The following is a 17,485-nucleotide window of genomic DNA, read 5'->3' as shown; positions in this document are numbered from 1 at the left end:
AGTGCCAGATTCTAGCTTGCCCAATGTCATCCCAATCTTAAACCAGAATGGGTCAAAATATACAATTACTGGTATATAAAAAATGTCATAACCTATCCAGTGCCCTATTGAGAGACATTAGCAACGTCAGGTTTCTTGGTATTAGAAGCAAATCCACAGCTAACCCTCTTGTGTAGGCATGCCTGATGTTGCTACTCAGGAAAACTCTTAGCCATACAATTTCAAGGTCAGAGGATATCTTAAACAGCAACAAAACGCTGCTCTATAATGTGGCTGCACCAATGTCTACTCTTACCAAATGGAAGAATATGCCTGGTTTTCCATACCTGCACCTGTACCTGAAATAGCTATTAGCAACTGTTTTCATTTTGCCAGCTTGACTATTTGAACTGCCACTGATCACCCTTTGGTTGTCTCTGGATCCAATCAAAATTTATTTCAAACCTTGAAAGTTTTCCGTTCATTCAGCAAAAACTTTGACATTTTTCTCAAGCAAATTAACAATTTAACCAACTACAATGCTTTGTTTTGTAGTGTGCATTTGTTGTAATTGTAATTGTATTTACTGCATTAAAATCTCTATATTATAGGATGTGCCAGATGTGATGTGAAATCAAACAGGGTTAAGAAATGTTTGGAGAATCTGAGATGCAGAGTGAAATGTAAGTGGCACCACATTTCTGGCAAATCAAGTTAAATTATATTTTAAATTTTGATGTGATTTCTAAAATTAAAATCTTAAATAAACCAAGGCATGCATGACCATGTATGTATATTGTAACATGACTTATAAACGTGGGAAGCAATGGGTTGTGGCACAATGAGCTAAACTGGTCCTTGGGATACCAGTCCATACTTAAGAGCTTTGCTCGAGTGCTGGCTACCCTGCTTTCTGAGCCAACTCCATGTACATGGTAAAGCAGTAAAAGACGGCTTATGTCCTTAAGCCTTTGCATCCATGTGGGAGAGCCTGAGTTTAGGATCCTTACTCAAGCATGGTCCAGCTTCTGCTATTGCGGAACACATGTGGAATAAACCAACAGACAGAAGCCGGGAATCACTAATGTTTTACCAAAAAGAATTAAGTAGAAAAAAAAAAACCAGAATAACATGTTCGCTAAATCTTACTGTTTGTTTTAACAAAATTACATTTTTATTCCTTTGTATTGACTGTATTCTATCTTCCATTGCTTTAGATATTTCCTAAAACACACAAATCAGTTCCTTAGCTTTGTCATAGGTTTTTTTCAAGTGCCTCTCACTGTGCCTAGTAGATCCTAATGACTCAAAAAGCTTTACAACACTTTTATATCCTGGAAATACAAGGTTTTGAAAACAAGTTCATGGGTGATTGCCTGTGAGGCACTCTCATTAGAGATGAGCTCCTACATCGGAGTCATTACTACAGTAAACTTAATTCTACCATGTCCAAGCAAATTTCCGAGTATACAGCTGAGGAGTTCTGTTGTAGTACATACATAACATGAAATACACATAAATCTAGTTATGTATCCCAAAAAGCATCAGAAGTTATTTAGATCTGAGACCAAGGAAAATAAAGGTAGGATAGAGAGTTAAATCAGCATGACACTAATGAGAATCACCTTTTCCATCGTATGACGGAGTGTGCAGGGATCTTCAATGATGTGTCTTAAAAGAAGTGTGACCAGAGGAGTAAAACCATTAAAGCCCGAGCTCTGGGTCAAATTCAAGATCATGCGGGTACTCTTCAGCTCTGCAAACATCATGGCATATTTGTGGTCCCGGGTGAGCCTCAGGCAGAGGCGAAGGGTGGCATGCAAAGTGTCTGGGTCCACAGGGACTCCCAGCATGCTCACACAGGCCCGGATTAAAACAGTCACCATATCTTCTGTCAGGCCCTGGATCAGGATGTCCCCGATTTTTGTTTCTTCCAGGCTTGTATCCTTTTCACTATTTGTAGTCTCTAGAGCCAATGGGGTGTCTATAAAGAGCAAAAACAAAAACAGTTTGACACTTCCTGCCATACCTCTCCTTCTAACAAATCAGCTAAACACTTAGGTTCTAACAAGAAGAAAAGAGCATGCCTCCCATATGACTGACTGGTCAGCTGTGATGTGGCTCTTCGACAGCTGATGCAAATCCCTGCTAATGCACTTGGGAAAGCAGAAGCCTGTTCGAATGCTTGGGACACTGCACCCATGTGGAAGGAGCTAAAGGAGCACCCGATTCTGACTTGGCCCAGCTCTGGGCACCGAAGCCATTTGGGCAGACGGACCCATCTCCCCCTGCCTCTACCTCTGCAACTGTTCTATAAAAAATAATACATAAATAAATCTTTAATGAAGATCGTGTATCTTTAAAGTGTAAGGCAATCTTCCAGAAAGCTAGCCAGGCACCATGGAAGTGGGCAGACATTAAGCCTGGGCTTTAGACATCATAGATTAAAGTATGACTTAAAATTGCAAACGAAAGTTTATACCATTGCCTTTATTTTCTTTACGTTTGATATCCATTTCTTTGCTTTCTTCCAGGGTCTTTTCCAGTTCCTGTCCATTGCTGTTTTTTGAATTTTTATTTAGTCGTGGGACCCTGAGAAGAGTCAGCATCACAGGGCGTCGGTTCCCCGTTTCTTCATTAACCTAGGAGAAGAAATAGAAATAAATAGATAGATACATAAAAGAGAAAGAACCTCTATGCAACAAGGAATTATGTAGGAGTATGAGAAGTGACTTCCCAAGAACATGCTGCATCTTGAAGAACTCCTGGCAATCTACAGGGATGAGCAAATCGCATACAGAGAGAAGCCAAAAGGAAAGTAGCAAACATTGAAGCCCTTTAAACTTTCCAGCAGAGCAAGCATCTACTCCAATCACTCTCTAAACCTTGACTAGAAAAAGCCAGTTTCAGGAAGCATAATGTCAAACTGCCACAGATTCATGGTTGGTTCCATGACTGTATTAGATGGCACTGTAATACTAAAGTGAAACCGCTCTCTGCAAGGCCATCATTCCTTATGGGTGTCAATGAGACCTGGCTGCTTCATTTCTGATCCAGCACCCCTTTAAATGTGCCTTAGAAAGCAGCAGAGTATGGCTCAAGTACTGGACCCCTGGTACTTACACTGGAGGACCTAGCATCAACCTGGCTCAGACCCAGCCATTGGTGAAGGAACCAGGTCATTAGTAAGGAACTGCATATGAAGTAGAGCAGCCAGGACTTGAATTAGCACCCATGTGGGATGTTAAGCCACTGTGGTGGCTTATCTTTCTACACCATGGCACCGAACCCTCAGATAAAAACCCTCACGAAAAGCATAACTCAATAACTTTGAAATAGCAAAACTAAGTAGTCGTAATCCTGCTGTTTTGGAATGAAAACCGTGAGGGACACCTACCACATTCACCTCTTTTCAATGCAGTTTATGGTATTGGATAAGTGTATACCTGCACCATTGTAGTGAACTGGACAGTGTATCTTCTTCGGCCTGCAGTGAACCGCACACTTGTTTCTCCTGATTTCCAGGCAGAATCAATAGTGCTGTTGTTGCTTGCACTGTAACTACACCAACGCCCAGAGCGGTCATCAAACCAGCGCCAATTGTTACTGTTGGACTGTAGGTACTAGATGTCAAAGCAAAAACATTTTCTTCTTTGTATTTGCTTCAAGTTTGTCAGTTTTAGTAACATCATAATCATTCACCGATAAATCTAATTCAGGAAAACGGACTACTGGACATCTGACATTTGCCCTCACATTCCTTAGCATTTATTTAGGCAAAAATCCATCTTCTCCCTTCCTTTTTTTTTTTTTTCCAAATATTTTCCCGTAAAGAGGAATGTTCATTTGAGATATACTGCAACACAAATTTGTTCCTGAGAAGGTACGGGCATCTTCGTCTTTGGAACTTAGTCCTTCTTGTAGCATCAGAGCCATTAATCCTCTCAAGCCTTTATACGCTTTAAGCAGTGACTTCCAGAGTAAGAGCTTTGGGGCATTTGGCAAGCAGTTCCATACAAAGTTAATTCTACCTCCCTATTCCATTAAGAGACATCTCTACAAATTGCTTTAAGAAATGTACTCTTTCCAATGCTCTCCAACATTCTCTTCTGAACTGCTCCTTTCGAAAAGCTGCAATGTCCCACCAAGCAAACAAACGCCCCACAACACACACCTTAGTCATCTGTGCTCTCCTTTTCGAGGATATGGCTGTCTTCTCGTAGAAGTCGATCAGGAGCAGCACTGGGGTGATCCACCTGCAAACGAAAACAAAAATGTCTGAAATATGATGTACAAATTGGCAACCTTCTCTTGATTTCATTAGGCATGTCAAGACTCATCAAAACACTTAAAGTACTCAAGATTTGATCCACACAGGAACCAGAAAATAGGGGGTCAAGGCCCAGTGCAATGCAAGAACAAACAGGTCAGAAAAAGTTACTCAGGCCAGGTGTAGTAGCCTAGTGGCTAAAGTCCCCGCCGCCTTGCATTCCATGGGATCCCAAATGGCTGCTGATTTTAATCTTGGTGGTCCAGTTTCCCATTCAATTCCCTGCTTGTGGCCTTGGGAACCTGATCCCATGTGGGAGACCCAGATGAGGCTCTTGGCTCTCGACTTTGGATTGACATAGCTCTGGCCATTGCAGCTGCTGAGGGAGTGAATCAACTAATGGAAGACCTTCCACTCTTGTCTCTCCTCTTCTCCATATATCTGATTTTCCAATAAAAAGAAAATAAATCTATTAAAATAAGTAAATAGTTACTCACTTTGGGGTCTGTATTTCCTTCTGTTCCTTGGCGGCCTGGAGGCAAGGCTGAACCACTTCCAAAAGTTTGATTAAAACATTAAGGATGCCACTGGATTCAACCACCCAAGCACAAGGTAGCTTCAACTCCTAATTTGTCGATCAAAGGGAAAAACAAACAAACCAACTAGATACCAAGTGATATTCAGTACTAAGAAGTAAGAAACTGTAGAACACTGAAGCAAATAGTAAGACAAGTAACATAATTGAAATCAAATTCCACCTCCTTCCATTACCTATTGGGCAAAAATGTGATGAGTTACCTGAACTTGCTGGATTTTGGTTTTCCAATGAATCTAAGAGAATTCAATTTTTTATCTCCAATAAATAAATGTGTCCTACAAACTGCCTGGGGCATTACTATGTGCTTAATATGAATGCTCTTACTTACATCAATGGGAGTTTTGACCCTAGCCATAAATCCTTAACTATGTGGGAAGTGTAGTTTCTAAATTAGAGACATTTTAGAATTTTAACAAGGCAGATGGGATAAACACATTACTTTTTTTGATCCTGGGGTTATAGGGCGGCAGGAAAATGTTACTTCTGAAAGTAAATATTCAACAAAAGTTAAATTATTTATCTAAGTTAAAGAATAACCAAAAGATGAAACAATGTATCCACAACATGACAAAATATTCAGACAGTACTGAATAAAATGAGTCTAACACCTTGTAAGTATATTTCAATTGTTTGAGTGGATAGAAAAAGACCAGAGGAAAATAATAAGACTGATGAGACCATGAGGGATTTTTGGGTTTTGTTACTCAGGACCTCCAACTGTCAGTCAGAACTTGCGCATCCCCCCACAAGTATATAATATATTTGTAGTGCTACAAAAAATGACTATGTCTGTCATAAAGGAAAGCTACATGATAAAGGAAAGCGGCATGTGGCCCCTATATTGGACTTACTTCTAGAATTGCTGTTAGGGGTGTAGTTGAATATGTTCCATTTAAACTTTAACATGATAAGCTACCAATGAGCAACTCATGGTTAATTATCTCCTAGTTTCTACGTTACTTAGAACAAGAATCATGCCTGGTACAAACCTTGCAAGTGTCTCAATAAATCTGACCAATCAGGAAAAGAAACGAAGAGGAATCAGATTGTACCTGATGCTTGCCACCTTCCCGTTGAACAAATTTAATTTCTACACTCCTCCACTTACAGGTATACAATGGTGCAAAAACATTCCAGGATCACATTATGAGAGCAATTTGAATACTCTCCTTTTGAATTGCCACCATATAATTCTTTGTGACACAATGTAGTTGAATGACACACATATGCCTTCCATGAACACACACAATGACGTACTGCTGGTGCCACTGGTGTAGCAGAGAACTATATTTTATACTATGCACATCTTAACTTAGGGGATGCTGGGTTCTAGAAACACAGTGATCATGCCTCATAGCCTTCTTTAAATTCAATGTTTCATATATAATAGGTACTTGGTATTTCTTTCATATATCAATCATAGGACCCAAAAAAATCCAAGTCTTACCTCAAAGAGCAAAGTTAAAAGCAAGATTCTAGTAGCCAAATTGGAGGCCTGGGGGAGGGTAGCCATCTGGCTGATCCACTCTGACACAGTTTTTGTGTCACTTGTTGTCAGTGGAAGAGCAGCTTTGATCAATACGTCAGCAGCTTCCCAAACCTGCCGGGGGACAGAACATGGGGGGAGAAGTCAGGTAATAGGTTTAGCTTTTTAGCATGCTCCATTCTAAGTTACTAGATTCACTGAAGAGAGGCAGTTAAACAGTAACATTTAGCTATCTAAAGGATTTGGCATTTGTATCAAAAGATATATATGCCCCTAAAGGATGATCAACAAAATGACTACTTTCTTGGACCACATTATAAACAAGGAAATTGATACTCCAAAGACACTTTTAAGGCAGTAAGGGAGATATATCTGCCATTTGTTGGTTCATATCCCAATGCCCCCAATAGCCAGGGCTTAAAATGCTCTCTGGAAAAAAAATCAATAATTTTATGTAGATGTCACCACAAATGATTGCATCTTTTGATTTCCATCTTCACTGAAGCTTAAAAGTTATGAAAAATAATATTATTCTACATGTTATAAAGAAATAGGAGTCCTGTTTACAGTTTGCCAATACAAAGCAATGATACTCAGTGATAGAGGAATGGTGACACTTTACAAAACCTAACAAATTATCACACTGTATTTCATAAATGTACAGTTACCCAATCGCATATACAGCATTCCATATGGGAGCTGGTTAGTGTCCCTGCTCTATTCTGCTCCCAGCTTACGGCCTAGGAAAGCAGTAAGTCAGTAGAGGACAATCCAAAGCCTTGGACCCTGCACGTGTTAGAGACCTGGAAGAAGTTCCCAGTTCCTGGGTTCGGATCAGCTCAGCTCTGGCCGCTGTGGCTAACTGGGGAGTGAGCCAGTGGATAAAAGCTCTTTCTTTCTCCTCTCTTCTCTGTGTAAATCAAGCTGCCTTTAAACAACAACAACAACAACAGCAACAAACACCTCTTTTTTGAAGAGAGAAACCCACCTCCTCATAAATACTCGCCAGAATGGGGACCCAATTGTTGAGGTTGTCACAAAGAAGGAAAAATCATTTATTCACCTGAAACCCACGGGGGACCTAATTCACCTGCAGCACAAGACATCTTCTGGATATTTACAAGACTAGAGAAGAGCTCTGTTTTGCTTTCTCAAAACAGTTAGTGCACTGTTGCCACAGCCAGGTTACTAGATCAAAAGAAGTTAAACATATCCATATGGGAAACTGAAAAATCCTGGTAGTTCAGAAAGCAGGTTTGGGCAGACGACAGAGAACGACTTCACTTAGTCCCTTCTTATGGCTACCTGTGAGCTCACCTGATTGACTACTTGTTTCAGAATCATGTCCCGATAGTCTGCTCCATTACGTTTGATCGCTGTCATGATCAGATCACATACGCGATACACTGTGTCTGGCAGCTCATCAAGAAGGTGGAAGCAGCCTGGTAACATTGTGTCTGTGAAAGTATGGAGTTCATCTTGTTCCAGAGGGTCAGCATCTTGGAATTTCTCTAGGCATTTGGCTTCTTCTTCTTCTTGCTTTTCCCGGGCTTTCCGTTCTTCTTCCTCCTTCCTGCAAGCAACTTCCTGGAGGAAGGGAAGGGAAGGGAAGGGACAGCACAAGGGAGAGGTGGAAGACTGTCAGAACAGATGTGCCATCACGTTAACACCCTCTACCTTCTCGGCAAGCAATTAACACTTCAGAGTGTGGTAACAAGCATGAGGGCAGACACACAGGTTAAGGCAAAGTGGGGAAGGCAAAAGGGAAGAAAAATCTCCATTTCATAAAACACTGACAATTCATCTAAAGCATCTTAAACTACATCCCACAAATTTATCCTAATGGGCACTAGCATATATATTTTTACGTGTCATATCTGGCGATAATGATTAATGTTTCTTGTGCTTCATCTATAAAGATTCAGGACAATATGACGTAGCTCAAAGATAGATGGCATAGCTGGGACTAACAGGTGCTCACATTGTCTTTCTTTAGACTTTAATTCTGCCAATTACATGGCATAAGTTTCCATTTTACTACAAAGCTAAGGGATGTACCAAGCTCTTCAGAATTCTATTCGCTAGTTACCTCAGGTGACTCTGCCCTTTGATCCATTGGGATATCCTGTCCCAGAGACATGGCAATTGCTCTCATCATCTGGTCCTCTTCGGACATGCTGAGATCCTACAGAAAGACAACAGAAAATCCAGCAACTACATAGATCCACACAGGAACCCAATGCGACTGCCCCAACTGACAAGGATTCAGACATCTTGTGCTCATATGTTAGAGATGGAGAGGGTTGTCAAATGCTGCTTTCTCTAGAGAAAACCATCTAGGCTTACCTGGTGACTATAAGAACCCAGGGGATAAATTAGAATGAAAATTAAGCATAGAAAAGGGGCTTCAATGTGACCACCTAACTCTCCATCTCAGGAAATTCTGCCTCTTCTAGTGCTTTCTGGCTATGGGTTATTTTGCAAACCAAGTCCAGTAATTTGCATGGCCGAGGTTTAGGAAACTTCTGGTCATTATATTATGGAGATTTGAGAGTTAGCATGAAAAAGAAAATATTGGCATGGAGGTATTTGAAAATGAGAAGCAGCTTATAGAAAGATCAGTGATGGAAGGATGAGGGTAAAAAAAAAGGATATCGGTAGCCAAAGCAATATCCTCGAAAACCAGAGCTCCTGAGCCAACTCACTCGAACAACTCCTCCCATGATTGGAGGAGGGTGGGTTAGAAGGTACTCTGTGGCCTGCTCCATGGTGCTGGTATTCAACAAGGCCTCCATGGCATGTTCCCTTGTGAAGCCCATGTCCATGAGCTATAAAAAGAATGCAAGAGTTCAGCACCATACGAACCGAAAAATTCAAATGCATTTTAGAAAGAAAGGATTCTGTTTAAGATAAGAACTGAGAGCATGTATAAGTAAAGGCAGTTAGTAACATGAACAACCCTTTCAGCTTAGTGCTTCCACAGCATTGAAACATTAAAGTTACTGAGGAAGGAAATCAAGGTGATTCTCATTTCCATTCGCTACGAAAGAGGGGAAGGAGGAGAGGAGGTTATTGTGATTAACAGGGTTAACTATAATTAAAAGGTTGAGATTTCTACACTGAACCACAAAGGGTATAGAAAACAAACTAGTAATTGAAAATGTGCCCATAAAACTTATTAAGGAATTTTCTACTGCTATAGCGATTAACATGAGATGCACATAAGGCAACTACACCCCACAGCTTTTAAACATCAAACAAAAATATTTCATAATGACAGCGCTACAGTTTTACATATTGTTTGATGTTGACTAGGTTGAAAAATTAGGCACGGAACCAAGTGACTTAGAAAGGAAAACAATGACTGCCTTGTGAAGGTAGTCATTCTGAATGCCTTGTAAAAAAAGATACTTGGCTATGCTTTCCAAATGTTCTAAAGAGAGCATTTATTACTTTTCAAAAGAAATGGTGCATGCATGTAATAGAGGACAGATGGGAAAAGGACTCTAGACACAGGAAACACACATACATAAAAATTCCAAGAGCAAAATGCTGAAACACTTCGAGGTTGAAGTGGAAGGATCTGATGTGTCATTTCCTTCCTCCTTCTAGTCTGCAATTTCCAAAATTTCGGTAAAAAAATTTATTTGAAAGTAGAGAAAAATTTTTGCAGTGATTTAGGTTTCAAACTGCTCTTGGAGAATAAATCCAGACCACAGTATCCCTTAACCTTTACAGATTAACCAGAAATTAGCCAAGCAAAGTTTGCATCTGTTATGGTTTCTCTAAAAATCTTGTTGAAATTTAAATAACAATATTAGATAAGAGGCGAATTATTGATTTATCTATTCATGCAACTAATGGATTAATAGATTACGTTCAGAGTGGGTCTGCTATAAAAGAGCTTGTCTAGGTCTCTCACCATCCATGCCCTGTACTGCCCTGGGACTCTAAGTAAAAACACCCTCACCACAAGCTGCAGTGCCTTACCCCTGGAACCAGAACCGTGAGTCAAAATAAATCTCCTTTCTTTATAACTGACACCCAGTTTGTGATATGGTATTATCAGCAACAGAAAATGGGCTGCGATAGCTTCCAAACAAGCTGGCAGAAGCAAGCTACTGAGGATACTCTTTAAGAGCTGCACGTGCTTGGGGATACACAAAGAAACCACTGGTGCCATAGTACCAGGACCACACTCCAGCTTTGGGCTGGAGAATACTGTAGAATACTGCTTGCTGTGCGAGGGAGTGAATTATGCTAACAGGACAGGGCACTTAGTGGTACACGAACCTAGAAAACTCAGAACACTGGACTGGTTTGGGTACACAGTCTGGAGCGTGGCATGTAAGGCAAGAACCTTACCTGTTGCAGCTGTTGCTGGTTGACCTGAGGTTCCCGGCGAGAACCACCATCTTCTTGCCCTGTATCTTCCTCTCCTCGAGATCCTTCCTTTTCTTTGCTTAATCTCTCCCGAATCACAGGTTCTCCACGCAGGATATGGCACAAAATGGCCAGCATGGACTCGGCCATTCGTCCACCATACACCTTCAAGGGTTTCCGATTCCACAGGTTCTTGATGCAAGTAAATGCAGCCTGTTATATGAAACATTGGTAAAGATCAATTTGCTTCAGTTCAAAGTCCTAGGGGGAAAAGGTTCAAAGACTATGGAATTCTCCTTTCAAAATCACTGTAACCAATAATAACCCAAGGCTGGCATTGAGAGCTCCCAAGGAAGCTCGGAGGAAGGAAACAGAATTCAATCTGAGGGGGGCAATCTCCAATTAATTTACAGTTCAAACAAGTGTGTATAATACAGAAAATTCCCTAGTCTGTAGTCCCTTCTGTTCTTCACCAATCACACTACTTCTCCAAGGAGGATGGATTGAAATGGGAGTTAACTATTTAGTATGAGAACTGTTTCTTGCTTTTAAATGTCAAATACTCACTTTTTGGGTTACTACAAGGAAACGGAGGGCACTGAATTGTGGAAAGTTCTGGACTCCTCCTGGCAATTTTGCAGGCAGAGAATGTGGAGATTCAAGCACCGTGGTGGGATTGACCATCTTCTCGACGAGCATAAGCCAGGCATCTAGGAATTCTCCTGTACCATCAGGTAAATCTGAATGTTCTAATCCCTCAGAAACAGGAACTTTGCCTCCCATGGACAGAGCCCAATTGAAAGTTCTAAATTCAAGTAAGAAAAAGTAAGGAGATAGCGTATTAGTATTTTAATTGGGGGTAGAAGGGGTTACATTTAAGAGGTCTCAAATCTCTAGATTTGATCTACAGGTTTCTCCACCATTTATTAATTGTACTTTTTAGAGATTCCCATAGCCAGGCCTAACCTAGCAAAGCGAAGGTATGGAGCAGTTTAAAATCTTTGTTAACAAGAACATTAAAAAGACTGCTCTACTTAGCAAAACAACAAAGCCTATTAAGGGCTAAAAAATGTCCTGCCCACATATAATGCATGGAGCTGCCAGTCACTTCAATAAAGCCCCATCAGGCCATGTCATTTGTAACCTACATTCAGTAGAGAGCACAAAACGGAAGGGGTGGAGGCTAAATACTCCGAGGACACAACAAATATCTTTTTCCAAGGAAAATCAATGTGTGAAGTTCACATCACCAAGAATATCACCACTACATATCCGAGTGTCACAACATAGGTGACCTAGAAAGCTGTGGGCTCGAAAGGCATCCAGGAAAGATCAAACTTCAAAAAGACATGCTCCTCTTTGCAGCAAATGATCCTTACTCAAAAAGAGCATTGTGGCCTCCAGAGCAGAGAAATTTCTGTAGCATGAGATGGTAAGGATACTTCCTCTCATCAAACAGCATTGGGGATGTGAAACCAACCGAACAGATGAAGAACGTCAGCCTGAAAGAGGGCAAATGAAAAGCTTCAACTTCTCTGAGTCAAACAATGCATCAGCAGCAATGGAGCATTTATGTAAAAAGTCATGTGTAACAGTTTATAACTCATTCACGTGACAAAGTAGTAGAAGGCAGATGCAGTGAAGTTACTGAATTGCAATTTAAAACACATAAACTAACACCTTACACTTTAAGGTAAGGTACGAATTGAGAGGTAGCAAGTGACATCCTAGTTCTGTAACTGAACAGTACAATCCTTATTTAAATAGAATTAACTATGCATTGCATAGCTGGCAAGACTCTAGTTCTTTCATTGTAAAGCAGAAACTCACCTGAAGCGTGGAGTAGGCGTATATGGTGGGGGCTGCCAAGACAAACCCTTTGTAAGGAGCTTGGTGAGGGCGGAGGCTGTGGATCGAGCTGCGGGTGTTGGTGCTGTAGTGGTGCTGGCAGCATGGTGACTCCTTCTTTGGCGAACAGGAGACCCGACACACAGCTTAACAAGGAGTCCAAATAGCTCAGCAAGTGCTCGGCCTAATCGAGATGAAGCTGGAACCAGAAAGTACAAGATCAGGCTGCATTCTCAAAATGGTTTCATCACAACATGCTCATTATCATTAATATAGTCTTATGCCTGACCACTCACATTTCACAAGAATTACAGAAACTTCAACTGTTCCTCTCTATAGGATATGTTCAATTTATGTGGGTACTTCAAAACGCACATGGGAAATTCAAAATCACAAAATAAAATGTTTATGGAAAAATAGAATGAAAAGATAAGGGTTTTTAATTGCAAACAATAGCAAAATTCAATGTTTTTTTTCATAACACAAACTTTCCAAGAACTTGAAAACCACTCATGCTCATGGACTTCAATTTCTGAATTTAGATAAACTAAGTTTAAATTCCATTTTCCATGAACTTTTCTTTTTGAAGCACCATTACATGGCTGAGCGAAAAAGACCACAACTATATCTAAAGACAACACGTAAAAAGGAACAAAAATTAACACAAACACTGCTTCATAGTTTTTAAAAATTGTTCTGTACTTTACACTATTGTTGTATAGTCTTGCCTGCTCTACTTCTGATGCAACTCCTAGCTAATTTGCCTGGAGAAGCAAACATGATCCAAATGCTTAGATGCTTGCACCCACATGCAAGAGTGGTGTTGCAAGAAGCTCCTACTTCCTTGGCTTCAGCCTGGCCTAGCCCCAGCTGTTGTGGCCATTCTGGCAGTGAACAGGCAGATGGAACAACTCTCTTCTCCCCAACCTCTCTATAAATGTGGCTTTTCAAATAAATAACATAAACCTTCAAAAAATGTCTTGTAAACATGTATATGCCCATAAGAACCCAAGGTATAGGAACAAGTTCTACTTGGACTCATGTCACATGCCATGCTTAAAAACAGAGTAACTCTTGAAATATACAAAGTCCTTTCCGTTCAAATTGGGATCTCTTAATCCCAGGTAACAGATATCTATCTATCCATATATGTAACTGTATAGCCAATCTATATATCTATAGGTTTTACATACTGGTTGTAGGATTGGTGTAATAAGATGCTGAAAATTGAATGAATTAGAATCAATGGGAAAATCATATCAAAACATAAAGTTTCCATTTTTCACTATGGCTTTCAGGTAAACAGCAAAGTGACTCAAAGGTAGTGTGCCAAGGCTACATCAAAAAAAGTCAAGTTCAATTTAGGAATACTGCTGATAAACTTTCAAATCTAAAAAAGTAGGAAAAAATGTAAATCTCATAAGAATTTAAGATGACAAAGGCCACTTTTCTGCATTTCACTAGCATTCCTTCCAAATTTCCAGAAGTTAGACTTTCACGTTTCTTTATATTAAGTTGTTAGGAAGAGGCAACAGTAAAGGAATGTACAAAACACAACACTGAAATGACTTTAAGGGCTAAAAAATTCCTGTCTATGATATCCATGGAGTTTCGAGTGACTTCAATAAAACCCACACCAGGCTCTATCATCTGCCACCAACATTGAGGAAAGGACAGAAAGAGGGAGAGGTGGAAATCAGGAACGCACGAACCAAAGGTAGAGTGCTTTGAATAGAAAATGGTGGGCAATCTGTCCAGATGCAGACAGGTCAGCAGGGAAATTAAACAGATTAAGTGGAATCAACATTAGTGGAACAGAAGAAGGAAGTATTTGCAATAAGTGAAGAGTAGCAGGGAAAGAATTAAAGTGGGGAGGGGAGACATGGTTCTTGGAATGAGATTCCTTATCTCCAGTTCCTTGGCAGTTAGTATAGAGCCTGATACACAACAGACATAAAGCAAACTACACCTGAAAGCAAGGCATAGCACTTTGCACTTTCTTAAATAAAAAACAAACAAACAGTTTGAGGACTGGTTAAGGCTCTGAAAATTAAAAAAATTGAAGTAGAAAAAGAAATTTGCTAACCTGATAACAAAGGTTTGATCTGTTTAATTCGGGCAGCCATAGCTGGTGTAATTTTCGATTTGCTCTTAGAGTCTGAAGTAGTAGGTTCATCTGTTTCCATGGGAGCCAGGGTGTCACCATCCAGCCCAATGCCTTCCAATAATCCCTGGGTAGAAGCATCCATGCTTCCAGCGGTCCCATCCTGTTCTCCATCTGTAGACACAAGAGGAAACATGAAGACCTTCTAGAGGAATCACTTATTTTGTGCCTTGTGATGAAGAGTAAGAGCTACCCCTGGAATTTGTTCTTTTGCGGAAACAAAACAAACAAACAAACAAACAAACAAAAAAGGAAAACTGAACTGATGCTATTCTGTCTGGAGCTTACTAAGCATATCCATCAAAGGGCAGACATGGGCAGGCACCATTCATGGACTACAGTCTGTTGCTCAATGCAGGAGCCCTGTAGAATTTTCCAACAATTTCAAATTGTACCTTTTTTTTTTTTTTTTACTAGGGGAGAATTCTATTTCCAGTAGTTAGGAATTATTTTAAATGCATGTGCTCTAAGGATTTAAAAACATATGTTGGGTCCAGCATGATAGCCTAGTGTCTAGATTCCTCACCTAGCACATGCTAGGATCCCACATGGGCGCTCCCACAACTCATCCGCCTCTCTCCTTGCGGCCTGGGAAAGCTGTGGAGGATGTCCCAAAGTCTTGGGACCCTGCACCTATGTGGGAGACCAGGAAGAAGCTCCTGGCTCCCGGTTTCAGATTGGCTCAGTTCTGGCCATTACAGCCACATGGGGAGTGAACCAGCAGATGCAAGACCTTTATTCCTGCATCTCCTTTTCTTTGTAAATCTGATCTACCTTTCCAATGAAAATAAATAAATCTTATAAGAATACATCATCTTTATGCAAACTAGAACAAGTTACCAGGATTTGTACTAGTATCCTAAAAATTGGGCAGAAAGTATGTCATCTTCAACTGTTTTTAATAAACTGCAGGAAAATTCATCTGGAATATTAGAATATTTAGTTCCCTGAAAGTAAACCTAATCTCATTCTCAGTTCTTAGTAAACTGTTTGATATCTGTAATTGATTTGGGCATATGAGGGAGATCAGCACACATGGTGAAGCCAGCATCCCATAGCAGAGCAGCAGCTGAATCCTGGCAATTCTTCAAATTCAGCTTCCGTGTTGATGCACCTGGGACGGCAGTGATAGACAACCCACGGCCCGAGTCCCTGCCACCCACTGGACAGACAGAGATCCAAGGTCCTGCTTTTAGTGTTATTTTCTCCTGCGCTCTCCTTAGTAATTTCAGTACAATTTTAAACTTATCCACTAGGTTTCTACACATAGATATTTCTTCTTAATAGTTTACTATTTTTCACATCTTGATATAGAACACAGGAATACTTTCTGGAAAAATTCTTAATTTTTGGCCTACACTTAGGTTAAAAAGTGTGTATGATTTTGATGTATGCCTCAAAAGCATTATATGGCGAAAGCAACTATGTAAGTCAGCACTACCTGAAAGAATCATAATGTGAGTTACAGATGATTTTATCTTTCCTAGCAGTTAATTTGGAAAGTGAACACATGAAGTTAGAAATACACTGCTTAACCCACTGCAATAAAACTATTGAGTATTGAGATTTTACATTAAAAACTAAAAATAGTTTTAGTTCAGATTATCAAAATGTTTTAATATAGTGATTTCTAGGAATTAATCAATGAACATATAAAGATGTTCATTATTCAAAACAATACCCTGAAAACTTAACAGGGAATGGACAAGTTATTTAACTTTACGTGGCAACTAATATTAAGCAAAGCAAGAAAACTATTAAGTACTTTCTAAGACATCACAAATGCCCCTAGATATGCTGAAGAAAAACTGGGGGATTCTTCTTTCTCCTATATTTTCTACTTTTTGCAATTATATGTACATATATATTTCTAAAGTAAATGACTAAAACAGGATGAAAATTGAAGGATTACAGATGAGAGCTAATTAAGTTTTTAGAACAAACCTACAGAGAGACACGAACAGAACTGAGAATGAGTAGTATTTTAGTTTCTTAGAGTTACCTGATCTTTTTCCGCCCTGTGTCGTACCTGCCTTCTCATCCTTTGGAACAAGTTTCTGCATGTCTGCCTGGCCAAATTCACAACCAGATGGTAGGCTGTAACAAAAGAGTGAGTTATAACCTGTAGTTACGTCATGCTTATTTTGGTGCAAAAAATCCTCGAAATACATGCATTGTTTTAGCTGTCTAACATTTTGTATGAACTTTCTGAAGACAACTAGCATGCTTCATGCATAGATTTAAAAATGTTTTGCAGGGCCAGAATTGTGGTGTAGCAGGTAAAGTCCATCTCAGCAGCATATCATACTAGTTCCAGTTTCTGTCCTGGATGCTCTATGTCCAATGATGCTCCTGAATAAATGGCCTGCAAAACGCAGCAAATGAGGGCCAAACTGTTTGGGCCCCTGTTACCCACATGTGGTAGGTACCCCAGGTAACTTCAGCATGAAGTTGCTGTAGCCATCTGGGGAACAAACCCACTGAAAGACTACTTTTGTATGTACCTCTCCCCAATTCTGTAACCCTGCCTTTTCAAACAAATAAATCTTTCTGGACAAAAATAAACTTCAATTTTACGTCCATTTTCCAGGAACTTTTCCAAATATGCTTAGATGTATTCTCTAACTTGCTCACTGACAAAATCAGTTCTTCACATACCACTTACAACTGGTCCAAAGTTTAAATTCTACCAAGCTCAAATGGGTCAGATGCTCCTCTGAATGTAGTCCACAGGTTGCTAAGTGGACAGGACTGAAC

At 40.0% G+C, this 17,485-nt stretch overlaps 1 protein-coding gene across 2 annotated transcripts in view; it reads right to left on the bottom strand.

The window, feature by feature from the left end:
* HUWE1 (HECT, UBA and WWE domain containing E3 ubiquitin protein ligase 1) overlaps positions 1 to 17,485 on the bottom strand; it is a 115,594-nt gene that overhangs the window by 35,524 nt on the left and 62,585 nt on the right. For both annotated transcript variants that reach the window (XM_040998236.1, XM_040998245.1), the window contains 15 exons: positions 16,731 to 16,825; positions 14,651 to 14,842; positions 12,547 to 12,763; positions 12,096 to 12,218; positions 11,284 to 11,521; positions 10,699 to 10,929; positions 9,039 to 9,161; positions 8,423 to 8,518; positions 7,651 to 7,920; positions 6,295 to 6,447; positions 4,747 to 4,874; positions 4,154 to 4,235; positions 3,426 to 3,602; positions 2,462 to 2,621; positions 1,605 to 1,963 (listed from right to left, as the gene is read on the bottom strand). In XM_040998236.1, the coding sequence (XP_040854170.1) occupies positions 1,605 to 1,963; positions 2,462 to 2,621; positions 3,426 to 3,602; positions 4,154 to 4,235; positions 4,747 to 4,874; positions 6,295 to 6,447; positions 7,651 to 7,920; positions 8,423 to 8,518; positions 9,039 to 9,161; positions 10,699 to 10,929; positions 11,284 to 11,521; positions 12,096 to 12,218; positions 12,547 to 12,763; positions 14,651 to 14,842; positions 16,731 to 16,825 (2,644 nt within the window). The remainder of the gene's footprint in view (positions 1 to 1,604; positions 1,964 to 2,461; positions 2,622 to 3,425; positions 3,603 to 4,153; positions 4,236 to 4,746; positions 4,875 to 6,294; positions 6,448 to 7,650; positions 7,921 to 8,422; positions 8,519 to 9,038; positions 9,162 to 10,698; positions 10,930 to 11,283; positions 11,522 to 12,095; positions 12,219 to 12,546; positions 12,764 to 14,650; positions 14,843 to 16,730; positions 16,826 to 17,485) is intronic.

The sequence above is a fragment of the Ochotona curzoniae genome, unplaced genomic scaffold (assembly GCF_017591425.1).
Source record: "Ochotona curzoniae isolate NIBS_2020 unplaced genomic scaffold, NIBS_Ocur_1.0 contig_1274, whole genome shotgun sequence".
NCBI classification, from domain to species: domain Eukaryota; kingdom Metazoa; phylum Chordata; class Mammalia; order Lagomorpha; family Ochotonidae; genus Ochotona; species Ochotona curzoniae.
This window is presented reverse-complemented; position numbering and strand designations above follow the sequence as displayed.